The sequence below is a fragment of the Malaclemys terrapin genome, chromosome 7 (assembly GCF_027887155.1).
Source record: "Malaclemys terrapin pileata isolate rMalTer1 chromosome 7, rMalTer1.hap1, whole genome shotgun sequence".
Classification (NCBI taxonomy): Eukaryota; Metazoa; Chordata; order Testudines; family Emydidae; genus Malaclemys; species Malaclemys terrapin.
The window spans coordinates 87,455,269-87,471,665 of NC_071511.1; the positions used below are offsets into that span (position 1 = coordinate 87,455,269).

The 16,397-nt window shown below is 42.0% G+C and overlaps 1 protein-coding gene across 2 annotated transcripts; it reads left to right on the top strand.

Moving 5' to 3' along the window:
* The first annotated feature begins 1,122 nt into the window (after positions 1-1,122).
* SAR1A (secretion associated Ras related GTPase 1A) lies at positions 1,123-13,245 on the top strand. 2 transcript variants are annotated; one of them, XM_054035766.1, is made up of 7 exons: positions 1,123-1,204; positions 3,345-3,419; positions 7,396-7,515; positions 8,844-8,909; positions 10,326-10,429; positions 11,058-11,189; positions 12,054-13,245. In XM_054035766.1, exons 2-7 carry the CDS (start codon positions 3,362-3,364, stop codon positions 12,168-12,170), a joined length of 597 nt encoding a protein of 198 aa, XP_053891741.1. In that variant the 5' UTR covers positions 1,123-1,204; positions 3,345-3,361; the 3' UTR covers positions 12,171-13,245. The 2 variants fall into 2 exon arrangements, with proteins under 2 accessions (XP_053891741.1, XP_053891742.1); XM_054035767.1 differs by lacking the exon at positions 1,123-1,204 and adding an exon at positions 1,216-1,297.
* Positions 13,246-16,397: the final 3,152 nt, after the last annotated feature.

Consider the following 16,397-nt stretch of genomic DNA (forward strand, 5'->3'; position numbering starts at 1 on the left):
TTATATGATACAACAGTTACAGCTAACTCACTTAAAAAACTGAACTGTTAGCTTGAGTATACTCCTCAAGAACTCAACTTCCATTTATATATGTGCATTGCTTAGAGAACAGGTAGCCTGGGGAGGGATGCTCAGAAGAGGGCAGAAAGGGGAGTATTACCACTTACCTCCCTGCTCTATCATCCTAACCTCCTGTAGTTCATCAGAGGGAGGTGTGTTCACAGGAGAAAGCAGGGATGTGCTAGGGCTTCTCCTGCATCCAGGAGCATCTCTACCTAAAGTGAAGCAGGAGGGGATGAGTCTCTAAACAAGGGTCAAAGAATGGACAGTGGGCTATATGGAGGAGCACTGTCTGGGCTGGAGGCATGCATGGCCAGATGCCACTAACGGGGGGAGGGCGGAGTTAATAGGGTGACCAGATGTCCCGATTTTACAGGGACAGTCTTGATTTTGGGGCCTTTTTCTTATATAGGCTCCTATTACTCCCCCACACCCTGTCCTGATTTTTCACACTTGCTGCCTGGTCACCCTAAGTGGTGCGCACCTTAGGGCCGCTTCACGGTTCCCCCACAGGCTGCCCATAGAAGCTACGTAATGGCTGGGGGGAGGGACTCGTGGGGATTGCAGGGTTCCTCGCGTGGAGCTCCGCTCCGCGTTAGCAAAGCGCCTCTCCTGCAGACAGCGAAGCGGCAGGGGTCACACGCCCATCATTCCCTGCCAGACACAGCAGGGAAAGGCCAGCCCGGCCCAGCGGGCACCTGACCCATCTCCTAGGCACCCAGCTAGCGCCACAGACAAGCTCTGCCCGGCCGGGGTCAAAAGGAGCGGGGGGGGCTGGAACTGCCCTTGAGCGCGGCTCCGATCCCGACCCCTACAGCCGAAGCACAGAGCGGCCGCCTGACCGGCCCCGGCTACACGCTCTGTGACGTGAACTGTCGGCTGCCAGGACAGCGCCCGTGCATCTCTGCTGCGCGCATGCGCCCGCCGCGTGACCGGCGCCGGGGCCCTGACAGCCTACAATGGAAACCCAGAGGAACCGCTCCAGGCGGCTGGGGCGAGATTCGAACCCGGGTCCCGAACCGTGACACGTCACCACGCCGCGGCCGCACGCAGCGCGCGCTAGCCAGCGCGGCGGACCCATCCCCCGGAAGCAGCCGGGGGAAGAGGTGCTACGTATTTCCGGCGTGTAGCTGGCGGCTGCCGAGTTAAGTGAGTGGGGGCTGACGCTTGTCGAGGGACGGCTGCCCGGGTCAGCCGCAGGGAGAAGAGCCGCGAGCGGCTGCTGCGGCGGGGGGAGGTGAGGGGCGGCTGGGCAGCGCGGCGGCGGGGCCCGGGGAGGGGGCACTGGGCCGCGGTCGGGCCCGGCGGGGCGGGGGGAGGGGAGCCGAGTGACACGCAGTCGGTTTGGGTGGGAGCCGCTACGCGCGGTGGGGGCTCCAGCGCCGGTGAGGGAGCAGCTCTGCCGTGGGGGGTGGGAGAGTCCAACCCTTCCGCGGGGCCGGTGTCTGGGTCCCTTCTCCGAGCGCTGCGCGCCCTCCCCACCCGAGCCTGGGCCTATGGGTCTAGGGCAGCGGGGTTTCCGCTTCTGCCAGCCCCCTGGCGCTGTCACACGCCGGGCGGACCGGGAGTCAGTCTGGAGCACGGGGGCCTTTGAGTCCTGGCTTCAGCCGCGGGCACTTAGGCAGGGCAACCCGATTGTCAGGAAACTGGACGTGGTTGAGTACATGGCCAGGTGCCCTGTAGGAGCTTGGCCCCTTGGCAGGCACCTCACCCCGGCTCTAATTACCGTATCCTCACGCACGATTTCAACATTCTCCTCGGGAGCCTGTGTTGGAGAATTATGCTTCTTATGTTAAATTTATTTACAGGAGGATCTGTTCTTCCTCCTATTATTTTTGTTTGTTTTGTTTTTAAGTCGCTGTAAATGAGCTGAACTAACCTTTAGCCACAATCGTACTTATGGCAACAGTTGGTTTCTTTAAAACATTCCTCGTTTGACTGGTACTTAAAAATCACTGCTGACTTACAAGCACCAAAAGCATAATGAGGTAGGACTAAACAAGACAAGTTGAAAGCATTAATTGTGGCTTGATGCAGCCAATAAACCTGCAGCTCCCCTTGTAATATTTGCTCTTTTGCTAAACATTGTTTTTATTGTTCAGTTACATTTTAGCTTTTGAGAAAGAAAACTCTGACGGGATTTGATTTGCGTTTCATTTTCATTCTGACTACTACTGAAAAGAGAGGGTAAACTCTTTATGTACTCCAAAGTCCGCCGCCACATAGTTTTACAAAAATTGGTCTCATGGCTTTTGAAACTATTTACCTTGGGTATGACCAAACAGAGACATGCAGTTTATATAACTGCACCAAAGAAAGTGTGGTAATGAGCATGATAGTTAAGAGAGGCAGATACATAAGTATAATTCAGGAAGCAGCTAGAAGTGGGCAGTTATTGTTAACAAAGAAGTTAGTGGGATGTTCCATGCAGTGATGCATCCTGAAATGCCCACAGACTGATGACTTCAGTACTGTTAGTACACCAACTCCTCTGTTACATCTAGCTGCTGAAATGCAAGCAGTTGGTAATGCATGCAGTGTTAGAACCTGTTTGTGGAAAAGGACATATTGACCTAAAATGAGGTTTTTTGAAATGCTGTTTGAAAATTTCCAGAGATCTTTAACATCCACTCAAAATAGGGACCAGGGGTCAGACACCCTCTTTCAACTCCAGTAATAGTTGGGTAACAAATTTGAGTTCAGCCTTCTGGTGCAGAGGCAAGTATGCTATCAACTAGGCTTAGCACGCCAGTCAAATAATGTCAATAAACCAGTCAGTCAACTGACCAGTCAAGTCATAGCAAGAATACCCTGACGTAGGAGGCAGTCTAGCTTTCTGATTGCATAATGGTGTCCTTCTTCTTTTTTTTTTTAAGAACTTGATTTTCACATTTATCTGAGATAAAATAACTCAGTTAAGTAACTTGTTTGTTGTAATTAGTCATGAGTCTCTATCTAAGGCTAGGGGTTTATTACAGGAGCGGGTGGGTGAGATTCTGTGGCCTGCGTTGTGCAGGAGGTCAGACTAGACGATCATAATGGTCCCTTCTGACCTTAAAGTCTATGACTCTATGACTCTATAAAGTCTTATTTTTTTGCTGCTGTTATGGTTCTAATAAATTAATGCTTTAAAATATTTGTTCATTATTAACGTTATTTAACCAGTCAATTGACCACTTATTTTTGGACCTGTCAAATGACTATCCCTTCTACCAACTGAATCTTGCTGGCATAGGGGGATTAAGGTTTTTACCCATAAATGTCTCATGTTTGTTTTCTTGCAGGCAACTAATCTTCAACAATGTCTTTCATTTTTGAATGGATTTACAATGGCTTCAGCAGCGTGCTGCAATTTTTAGGTAATATTTCAAATTTGTATTTACCATCAAACATAAGTTCATTTAACTAAATAGATTTTAAATCATTCTGATTAAATCAGTGCAAATGCTAAACAGACACACAAACAAGTATAATTGTTGCTTCAATTAGTTTAATTTAATTTGGTAATTTACCAACACAAGATACATTCAAACCAGTTTAATCCTTGTTAAAAATGGTTTATCTACATTAAGCCTTTTCACTGGATCAATTTAAAAATCTAGTTGAAAAAACAGTTTAAACAAAAACAACGAGGAGTCTGGTGGCACCTTAAAGACTAACAGATTTATTTGGGCATAAGCTTTTGTGGGTAAAAAAAACCCCACTTCTTCAGTTTAAACAGATGCATCTTTTCTAGTATAGTTGACACCCTTATTGATTTTATTAGTTCATTAGGATTTTCTCTCCTGGTATAATAGAAAACAGTACTGATGAGATGGTGGTAGGATTAGTTCATTTGTACCTTCATTTACAAAGTACCTAAGTAATAAGAGTAGCTTGATCCACAGTTGAATTTTTAAAAATGTAAGACCTATAAAACATTCCTTCCCCTTTATTTGGTGAGCCCTGCCTCATACTGTACTGCTGTGCAATAATCTGATGCAGTTTATAATGAAGATACTCTCCCCTTCCATGGTATTTTTGAGACAATTCTCTAATCCTCCTCATTGTCTGAGTAGCTCTTTATCTGAGTTTTATGGACAAAATTGGAGACACAGAGGTTAGGTAATCTTCCCATAGTGTTTCAGGGAAATCCGTGGCCTACTTAGACATGAGTTCTCTTCCTAACTCCAGTCCTTCTGGTTTACAAGTTAAACATAGAATCATAGAAATGTAGGGCTTGAAGGGAACTCGAGAGTTCATCTGATCCAGCCTCCTGTGCTGGCGCAGGACCAACAATACCTAGGCCAGGGGTGGCCAACTTGAGCCTGAGAAGGAGCTAGAATTTACCAATGTACATTGCTAAAGAGCCACAGTAATACATCATCAGCCCTTCATCAGCTCAGCTCCCCTCCCCTCCCAGCGCCTCCCACCCACTGGCAGCCTTGCCAATCAGCGCCTCCCCCTCCCTCCCTGCACCTCCCGATCAGCTTTTTCGTGGCATGGAGGAGGCTCTTGAGGGTTGGAGGAGAGGAGCGAGGGCATGGCAGGCTCAGGGGGTTCTTGAGGGTTGGGGCAGAGGAGCGAGGACATGGCAGGCTCAGGGGAGGGGGCAGGAAGGGGTGGAGTGGGGGCAGGGCTTATGGCAGAGCCAGGGGTAGAGCAGTGAGCGCTCCCCGGCACATTGGAAAGTTGGCACCTGTAGCTCCAGCCCCAGAGTCAGTGCCTATACAAGGAGCCGCATGTGGCCACAGGTTGGCCACCCCTGACCTAGACCATCCCTGAGAGGCATTTGTTTCACCTGGTCTTAAAAACTTCCAGTGATGGAAATTCCGCAAACTCCCACAGCAGTCTATTCCACTGCCTAAGTATTAGAAATTTTTTCCTAATATCTAACCTAAATTTTCCTTGTTGCAGACTAAGCTGATTACTGCTTGTCTTACCTTCAGTGGACATGGAAAATAATTTATCACTTTCCTCTGTATAACAGCCCTTAATGTAGTGGAAAGCTGTTATCAGGTGCACCCCCCCTCAGTCTTCTTTTCTCAAGAATAAACATACCCAGGTTTTTTTATCCTCATAGGTTGGTATTTCAAAACATTTTATCATTTTGGCTGCTCTTCTCTGTCCTATCCGCTCATTTTTGTGGACTCTCTCCCATTTGTTCACATATATCTTAAAATGTGGTGCCCAAAACTGGACATAATAATCCAGTAAAGTCCTCACCACTGTGGTGGAGTGGTGGGACAGTTACCTTGTTGTATGTACAACACTCCTGTTAATACACATCTCAGAATATTAGCCTTTTTTGCAATTTCATCACATTGTTGGCTCACATTGAATTTGTGAGCCACTCAAACTGCTAGATCTTCTTGTGCAGTACTACCACCGAGCCTGTTATTCCCATTTTGTATTTGTGTATTTGATTTGTCCTTCCTAAGTGTGGTACTTTGCACTTCTTTATTGAATTTCATTTTGTGGATTTCAGATCAATTTTCCAATTTATCAAGGTCATTTTGAATCCTGTGCTCCAAAGTGCTTGCAACCCCTCCCACGTTGCTGTTATCCACAAAATGTTATAAATATATTCTTCACCCCATTATGTAAGTCATTAATAAAAATATTGACTAGTACCAGACAGACCCCTGCGAGACCTACAAGGTATATCCTCCTAGTTTGATATTGAACCATTGATAACTACTCTGAGTACATGTCCACAATTGTTTTCAAATTTATTTCCAGTCTTTTCCATTGACTTTCATGCTTTCCCTTGAACTATATCTCTTCAGTTTCCTACTATCTAGCTACTTAACTCTTATTAACAAGGCTTGGAAAATGTATCCAGTACCTGCTGGCCCAAGGACTAAGTCTTCGAATTGCCAGGCCAGCATACTCCAGCAACCCAAGCCATGTCTTCTCCTGTCCAGTGTACTGTTAGTTGGATTCTCCTACCAAATACTGGGGCCCACGATGTAAGATTGTTGCTAGTTGAACTGAGCTCAACTCTATATCTACACGCTAGACCCAGCACACCCCAAATTGATGCTGATTGGGTCCAAATAGAACAATGTTATTGCTACCTTCGCCAATAAATTAATAATGCACAACCATCTGGATAAATCAGTTTATGGTGGCCCTGTGCCTGGTGCTTTGCCGAAGTGAGAGGAGAGCTCACCACAGACAGTGCTACCCTCTGACCCTGACTCCAGCTGGCTCCAAACCAGGGAGCAGTGTAGTGGTGGGCCCTTTGTCTACCATTCTAGAAGATGGCTGTTTCATTGGGGGTGCGGAGAATTCTGTGGGGAGACCTCTCCTGCCATTCCAGCAGAGGGCTCTGTAGGAGTGGCCTTTCTTATGTCTCCACTCCAGCAATTTGCTGGAATGGCAAGTGTGCCCATGCACAGAGACTTTCATTGAGGTGACATGGTAGTATCAGTGAGGTCCCACCTCTATGTAGAGATGTGTGCTAGATGGCTGTGGGGAAGCTCCCTTCGGTGGGGGTGGATGAATATTCCTGAGGGCTACTTCATCCTAATGATGGCAACCAGGGTTTTCTGACCACCCCTATCATTGACAGTCACATCCCCCTTTTCTTCTTTAACACTGGTGGCAATTCTGGATCAGTGCAGATTTGAAAAGGTTTTATTGCATCGGTTCACATTTGGAAGGATACCTTCACAAACAATTTCCAGAAAACTTTTAAAAATGAAAGCTTAGATCCTGCAGAAAATGACACTCGCCCAGGAAAGGTGCACATTTAGAAGTGGATTTTTAAAGCTCTGTTTATATTTACACAATCTAAATAGCATTCTCATTACTTCGTTCTGTTTCATATTGTCGTCGTCTTCCCCTAGATGAGCCCATTTACAGTTTTATCTCCTTGTGGGTAAAATCGTAATTCCACTTTTAAATGTCTTAAATGGCAAATTAATTTTTAACCCATTACATCTAAGGATTGGTTTCTTCTGCTCTGTTTTATAACAGGACCTAGTTACACATAGACTTGATGTAGCCTCATTCTCTTCAGTTTGTCATGTATTCCATAGATGTGAAAATGGCTTTCAGGAAAAGCTTGAAAGTCTGTACGGAAATGAGTTTTTGTTGGGGGGAAGCCAAAACTAGTTTAGAAAACACTGTCCAGCCTCATAATTAACACTTTGCTCTACCTTCCCAAAACCATAGGTTCGTTTCCCAGTGTTGTGTTCCCTGTGCTGAGGGTTTGTGGGTAATGTTTTACACAGTTGTTTTTGGAAGGTGTGGATTATGTGATACCACTGTAGTATTTAATATTTATATTAGATCATATTTCTGCATGAGAGCAAATGTAAACCTGTTGAATTTTCTTTTCACTTCCAGGATTGTACAAGAAATCTGGAAAACTAGTGTTTTTGGGCTTGGACAATGCTGGTAAAACCACTCTTCTGCACATGCTCAAAGATGACAGATTGGGTCAACATGTCCCTACGCTACATCCAAGTAAGTTATCCAGTGATCTGATTTTATTGAGTCCATTGTTCATTGGATTTTCCTCATCAAAATCACTCATGCAACTGGATATTGAGTTGTAATAGTGAAAAATGCCTTAATAGTTTTCATCTTTAGAAATTGACTTAGATTTTTAAAACTAACCTTGAGGACTTTTGGGTGGTGTCTGTCTCTTGAGGTGAAATTAAATTTGAGTAAGTCTTGTAATGAAAATCAGTTAAACTATATAAAGTGAATGCAGAAGACTGACTCAGTTGAGTTAACACAAGCTTATTTTAAGCATAATTGCTTTTCTAGATTAAATATAAAATTCATGTCTAGAGACTAATCAGGATGTACCCTTGGAAAAGAGCAACTCCTTTCCCATTTTAATGATCCTATGAAATGGCTTCATCCTTTATGTAATAGGTCCCTCATACCATTCTGTGTATGGTTGTTGGAATTATTATTTGAAATTATTAATACTAATAATAATATAGGAAACCATCAAACATCAGTTTAACCATAAATTCTTTATTAAGTCCAAAGGCCAAATGGTATTTAATACAGTTGCTCTAAACATGTCTAACAGCCTAAAAGTAAGCAATCACTACACCCAAACAGTTTAAAAAAAAAAAAAGTATACTGAGCAATATACTTACAAATAGGCAAAACCTAGGGAAAATCGTCTCATCCTGGTGTGCTCCAGCATGATCTGGTGGAGTCTGACAAAGAACCTCAAATTCATAACTTTTTATACTCTTCAGCAAACAAATGATGTCATAGCCAGTTACCACTTTAGCTAACAACTAGTTTGAGACAGTTCACCCTCATTTTTCATTTTAATTCAAATAAGATTTACAGCGTCCTTCTTCCCGAGGTCTTTCCTCCTTATCTTTTCCCCTCCATCCTGCTGACCAACAACTTTTTCATTTCACCTAGGTTCACATAGAGATAACACTGGTACGTGGGGTGGGAAGGCCCATGGTGACTCTCTTTAAGACAGGTTCTTTTTGTTATATTGAAAACCACCTGCAGTCACACCAGAGGCCTTCTTTTTAGGAACTTCTTGTTTCATTAGTCATTCTTTGAACCAGAAATCTTCCCTACTTCATTCCTTTTGGCCTTATAACTCATTATTTTCAAGGCCTTCCTTCTACTTGCTAGTCAGGGCCTTTCTTTACAACACATATATATTTCCTTAAACAAACTTAAACTAACTCTAATTCTTTGATTTTTATATTTATCCTACAGTGGTGTTGATAACTACAGTAAAATATGGTGGATGGTGATAATGGCTGCAATTCAGCTAACTCAAGACTTTATTCCTCCTTTTTTAGCATCAGAAGAGCTGACTATTGCCGGAATGACTTTCACAACTTTTGATCTCGGTGGACATGAGCAAGGTAAGAACGGGCTTCTTTCAGAATTAGGGGACAGAAAAGAATATTAAGTGGTGCAGTTCATGCTGACACTAATAATTATACTAAACTTTAGCCATCTTAAGGAAAATATATGGGAGAGCACTAACTATGATCTCTTTTATTTTAACATGTAGAATTGGGTAATATTTATTTATATGTAAAGTTAATCATTCTGATTAACTTAGATTTCATTTACTGTAGCAGATGAATCTTGGTTCATCTACTTCTGACAGTGTGTACAAAATCTTGCTTTCAGTACGCTTCTGCCCTAAATCTCTTACCATAGATGGCTTACATGTGCATAGAACCACAATGAAGCTTCCTAAAGGTGGTTTACAAGGGACTCTACATAAAGTTGACCTTTTTTTGTTGTTTAGAACGTTAGAGGTTATACTGAAAGCTTTTTCTGATTCTTTTGCCTTAGAAATATCAGGAATGTCAAATCTGGATTTCTTTCTTTTGTGAAGGATCTTCTGTGAAACTTACCTATATCATGAGCACTTACATCTTAATTGAACTGGATGGGAAGTTGAATTCTTAAGACTTCTCTTCTCCAAAATGATCATTAGTCATTGAAATCAAATAGGCTTCTAGTATTGTTTATTTTTAAATAACCTGTCAAAAATCCCTTCCCCCTTGGTTTCTCAGCTTTGTGTCTCAACTCACCATTTTACTAATTCTCCAGGTCAAGCAAGCCCTGGCCTTCTAATGTTTAGAAAAACCTTCCAGACATCCTAGACCTCAAAGAAACAAAGGTCACAAGCCCAGTTTTCTTCTTGCATGTCACCTTTAACCCATGACAGTGGGTTCTCAAACTTTTGTACTGGTGACCCCTTTCACATAGCAAGCCTCTGAGTGCAACTCCCCCCCTCCCCCCCCTTATAAATTAAAAACACTTTTACATATATTTAATACCATTATAAGTGCTGGAGGCAAAGCAGGGTTTGGGGTGGAGCCTAACAGTTTGTGACCCCCTCCATGTAATAACCTCGCGACCCTCTGAGGGGTCCCAAACCCCAGTTTGAGAACCCCTGGTCTAAGAAGTCCTCTATGGCTGATATGATATCATGGCAATGGGCTTGGTATAAGAACCTGAGCAGAACAGATTTGTAGCTTTTGAATAATACAAAAATGAGTTAAACTACTGTTGCACTCAAGTGGCTCATCAACAAAAAAAGTTCAAAAATAGTATGAGAAGCCTGCAAAAAGATCTGATTACTTTTGCTGGTGAAGGAGAGAGAACTGACAATTAATACAAGTCACTGGCTTCAATTCAACTGCTCATCTGAAGTATTTAAACTTTTAAACAAATCATTCTTGCTTCTTTTCCTGTATGTGGGCATGCTGTCCCCCTCAAAGCAGGGTTTTTACAGGGATGTTTGTTCTTTTCTATTCTAGCACGCCGGGTTTGGAAGAATTACCTGCCAGCAATTAATGGGATTGTCTTTCTGGTGGATTGTGCTGATCATTCACGTCTCATGGAGTCTAAAGTTGAGCTTAATGTATGTTTCCAATTTGTAGTTTTTTCCATGCAGGAGCTATGTCCTGGCTTTACAAATGCAAATTTCCTCTGACTTCAAGTGGGCTGGAACTTAACATACAATAATATCTTGGCCCCTGAGAGAGATCTTCCAAGCATTATAATCTTCTCTTCCCTTCCCTTCCCTTCAAAAAAAAGTTGACTTGGTTAAAGCTCTTTGCATTTAAAAAAAAAAAGCAGCATCCTAAATTCTAATAACTGGTTGTTTGAGATGGAGAATTAAACTAATAAGGCCATTCTTAACTTAACTATTGTAGAGCCACAGGAACAATTTATAATTTTACTACATATACGAACACAGATTTAAAAATTGGCTGAAAATTTGCATGCTTTCATAGGCTTAATGTGTATTTAAAAAGTCTTCTGATCACTTTAAATAGCCAGTGTAATTTACACAATAAGCGGTCTTCAATAAACTGTTACGAGATTTGTACTCACCTCTGAGGAATTTTTTCCTCTTCAAAGTGCCATAACATCAAAAGATCATTTTAAATTGTTGCCAGTTCTGATTTGAAGCAAAGAAATAAAAGGTCACTACAGATAACGAATTTTTATAGTGCATCATGTTAACACTTGTGTTTTCCCTGTAGGCACTAATGACAGATGAAACAATATCCAATGTGCCAATCCTTATCTTGGGTAACAAAATTGACAGACCAGAGGCCATAAGTGAGGAGAAACTGCGGGAGATTTTTGGGCTTTATGGACAGACCACAGGAAAGGTAAGACGAAAAGAGTTTGAACCTTTGGCTATTAATAAGCTTATGGGGAACTAAATGAAGAATGGAATATTTTTTTTATAAATGATTTTACGTGTTACCAAGAATGCACATCAAGATTTGTTAACCAGGTCATTCTGTCCAAAAATTATTTGAAAGATGTTAAAAATACTGGAGTGTTAATGGGAACTGTCTGGATATTTAAGACTTGGTACAGACCTGATATTTCTGAAAGAAATTGTAGTAGTTCGTCTATTTGGAAGCTTTTTGTACTGTTCACCTAACTCTTCTACCCCTGTCTTAGGCATCCTTGCTTTTTTGCTTTGTTAGAAATGACTGAGCTTTCTTTCACAGCCATGTTAAAAAGATGATTCCACACAAATACTATAGTGGAAAATGCAAGAATACACTTCGGGTGCACTATAGAGCTTCAGGATGCTATGCATCTTGTATTTCAATTTTAAAATTCATTAATTTGTACAACTGCTATATCAAAATAGTTGCCTAGATGTTCTCACTTAAAAGCAGGATTTGAGTTCTCTGCTTCCAATGTCCTATTGTTCAACTGCCTATCTAAGTCTCTTGGTTCACTGTAGTCTGGCTGTTAGGTCTGTAGGAGCAGCTGTTGAGATGCAATTATGGACAACTAACTTTAAAAAGCTGTGTAAAGAAGACTATAAAATAAAACTAGAGAGATCTCTGTAAGACTGGTAAGTGAAACTTCAGTAGGAAAATCTTGCTAGTCCAGCATTTGACTCCTAGGTTACCATTTTGTAAGGATAAAGAAACTGCACCTCCTTGCACCTACATACACCGATCTGTGCTTGTTGCAATTCTGACTTCTTCCTATTTTCTTGATTTCCCCAGGGAAATGTGCCACTGAAGGACCTGAACACACGCCCCATGGAAGTGTTCATGTGCAGCGTGTTGAAGAGACAAGGCTATGGCGAAGGCTTTCGTTGGCTATCACAGTACATTGACTGATGTTTGGACAGACATAGAGTTTTACTCCTCTGGACTGATCCTGTTCACAGTTTCCTTATGGACTTTTCTATTAGAATGTGGAAGGCTCTCCTGCCACATATTGGCATTGACCAAGAGACTCCTGGTTTTCAACTATCCTGTTGCACAGTGGTGACACAACTCTTTTCCACATGACTGGGAGATAACACAATTCTGCACACTGGTGCAAGCTGTCCCTTTCAGTTGCCATTGTTTCCCACAGAACCCATGGCTTTCAGTTACAATGGGGCTGGTGTGATCTGGAATCCAAAACTCTGCACGCTGTACTGCAACACCTGAAAAAGAGAATACGTCTCACCACTGTGGCTAATTGACTTAAAGAAAGCAATTATATTTTTTAAAAAAAGTGTTAATGTAAGCAGTGTCCCTTCTAACTTTTTGGTTTAACATTTATCTTGTTTGGTCCAGAGTCTATTAGGGTTTTTTTAAATCTATTTAATGGTATTTAGATATTTCCCAAATTAATGAACCACGTATCATGATATTAAAGTCCTAAATAAACATAGATTTGGGCTTAACTGGTCTATAGGATGGTTGTGCTGTGTCACATTGGGTGATCATGAAGAGGATGCTGTTGGGACTGACTTGTGCAATGAAGCTTCTTTAACTTACAGGGATTTTAGTTGAAAAAGGACACCCACAAGCACGTCTGTTCTGTTGCTGCCTCATGCTTAGGTGTTTGAATGCAGTTTCCAGTTTCAGCCTCCTAAAGTGGTGATGCTATGAAAGGGACAGTGTAGCTATCTTGTTCAGTTTCCCATTAGCAGTCTTTCTGCTGTGATGGATTAGGTTTATTGGGTTCTCACTCTAGAATGTAGGATGTTCTTTGTTGCAGGGTTCCACTGTATTATAACTAAAAATCATGACGTTATTTTGTTGTTGTAGCATGAGTGTTCAGCATTTGCATCTGATAAGGTTGTTCATGTAGACTGCACCAGCTTCTTTTTATACTTAACAGACTTTGTCTGAAGTTTCATTATTGTCTAGAGCTCCTCCTTTTCAGTTAAATAAAATAAAGACATATCTTCCTCTACAAGGGGTGGTGATACTTAGTTGAAACTTATTCAAGCTTTCATAACTGGAAAGTACCCTTCATCATTAGGGAAAAGTGAAGAATCTTATTGTGACACTATGCAATGTAAGGCCTGAGAACAGCTTGTGTGTACTTGCCTGCCACAACCTCTCACACACACCCAATAGTTCACAGAAAAATTATATATGAATGGGAAGTAAAACAAATGTTAGATCTTAAACCCTGTTGATTCCTGTCCCACTGACATTATTCTGATTAATCCCCACAAGAGATATCATTATACTCCTGTAAAATGGAGAATAGATTCAGCTCGAAGATAGCCTGACACTTAATTCCCTATACCAACATCTCTTACTCCTAATGAGGGAAAGAGGAACTTTGAGTACTAGTTCAATAATTTATCCCCAATCTTTCTTTTTGGCAGCTGATTGCCTTTCCCACAGGTGGTGGTAGTGAACATTAGGATACAGTTTATACTTACGCTGAGTTTGTCATTTTGACCTAGCTTCATCAACCATTCACTGGAATGTCAGAAGACATATTTTTCACGGTAAGTGTTGGAATCTCCTGCGTAAATGTCACTGTGGAGTACTCAACAGTAGCATGTGATACTGCCATGTGTCAGGTATGACTTTAGTTTTACAACCAGAAAAAGGTTAACTGTGCTGCAAAAATGGTACATATGTTCTTCTGATGCTGGCATAGAAACATATAACCCTTATATTTCAATAAGTGAGTGGTTCTAAGTTGAGCTGAGCCTTCTATGGGCAAAGATTCAAGGAATGTCAGATTTGCTGAAGAGGAGGGGAACTGATAGAAGGTTGACTCTTCCTAGGATGTAGAGCAGTGCTTCTCAAAGCCAGTCCGCCACTTGTTCAGGGAAAGCCCCTGGTGGTCCAGGCCGGTTTGTTTACCTGCCGCGTCCGCAGGTTCAGCCGATCGCGGCTCCCACTGGCCGCGGTTTGCCATCTCAGGCCAATGGGGGCTGTGGGAAGTGGCGCGGGCCAAGGGATGTGCTGGCCGCCCTTCCTGCAGCCCCCATTGGCCTGGAGCGGCGAACCGCGACCAGTGGGAGCTGCGATCGGCCAAACCTGCAGATGCGGCAGGTAAACAAACTGGCCCGGACCACCGAGGGCTTTCCCTGAACAAGCTGCGGCCCGACTTTGAGAAGCGCTGGTGTAGAGGATCTATCTGCCTGCCTTTTAGACTATCGGATGATTAACATTCTAATTTGCTGTGATGTGTCCCTATTAGGCTGTACACCAATCAGGGTCACAGAAATGAGGCTTCTATGGGGTGTGCTTATCACTTCACACCTGTTAAAAGGGTTTGAATGAAGGGTCTTTCAATCTTGTTCAGAAACTAACATCAAGTTTGGAGTGTTCGTTAATTTGGTGCGAAGACACTGTCACGAACCTGGCCTTCACTACAGTGATTCCACTAACCAGCTGAAGACTGCTGATTTTGTTGCTCAGTCAAAAACACTGCAGTGTTACCATTATAATCTAGGGTCAACCTATACTTGGCTCATGAATAAGAGTGGTTGATTTTAGGCTAGTTCCTACTGATCAACAGAAGATCTGGCAACTTTGATTATCTGTAACTGTGTGCTGCCGTTCTATTCTTAGTGTTTAGAAACTATTTAGAAAGTTAGTACCCTAACATAGCAAAGCCTTCTGTGAAAGTGGTGTGCCCACCACTGGAGAAAGGGAACAATAGTGAATAACACTCATCTGTTCTGTGCATCTGTAGATAAATATTGTTCCCTGAAATGTATTGCTGTAAAGTTTAATATATATTTCAGAAATTTGGGTACAGATAGTGTTAGTGTATCTAGATAATTCTTCAGTCTTTTAGCAAAGCACTTACTCTTATTCCTGGAAAAGTGAAATCATGCATATTTTTGCAAAGGAAGTTCATCTGTATCCAGAGCATTTTATTAAAGTTTTTTTAATTTTAAAAAAGTCCAAACTGGATGATTGGGTTCTGGCATTCTCTATATAAATGGTGAGGAAGACTGCATGTGGGATTATAAAACTGTTTGTGGGAATGTGGAGAATGGAAAAATTGAAGACTTTGATAAACAGATGTGAAAGTCACATTAGGGAATGGGAATCCTAGTGCACAAGGCTCTTGCCAGTCCAAAGGTGAGAGAATCAGATGCGAATATCTAGGCTCAAATCACTAAAGGATGTCAGATGTAAATAACACTTTACAGAATCAACAAGGAGTCCGGTGGCACCTTAAAGACTAACAGATTTATTTGGGCATAAGCTTTTGTGGGTAAAAAACCCACTTCAGATGCAACAGAATGCAAATGAGGATGTTGGAGCTTACATTTTAGCTCAAGACAAATTAGGTAATCGTTCAAACCCGGCTGGGAACAGTGCTATTGGGAGGTCAGTTATGATGGCTTTGTAAAGATCTTATAGGAGAAGATGCATTCTCCACTGGAAGGATGCTTGAAGTGTGGCCATGGTTCGAAAAGGCACAAAGATGAGTGTGAGACAAAAGGACCTCTTAAGAATGAAGCTTAAAAAGTGAAATGAAAACAAAGAATGGGGAAGAGGATGGGTTGGAGAAAGCATAGGCTAGTGAAGTGATTCAAAGGTACATAAATGGTCACGATTGGACTAACAAACACTTTGTGTGATTGAATTGTGGTGCAATACCAGATCTGTGTTGGTAGCTTATATAGTACCTGTCTGTATTGTACATGACTCTGTGGTATTAGTCTGTTACCTTTCATGAGCAGTAAAATTCACCAGCTTCCTGGTTTTAAATATATTAAAAGAATTCCCTGACTTAGTGAGACTTCACCAATGTAAAATGAAAGCAATGTAAATAAGAGAATCAGGTATGGAAAATATCAACTACTGCTCCTACTCCATCTTCTTGATAGTACAGGTTGTTCAGTATTTGGTCATCTACTTTTAAATGGGCTTCCACTTCCTTTGAGATTAATTGCAAGAGAGATTTTCTTGACTTTATTTCTCCTGCTTCTATTCCTCTTATTATGCAAATTCTTTTCATGTGGGGGTTTACATCCCTCAAATGTATGTAGACCTCTATAAATACATTTGAATGTCTTTTTTGTAAACAACAAAATCTTTATCTGTCTAGTTTAGCCTTCCATAAGCAGAATTTATGGTCTG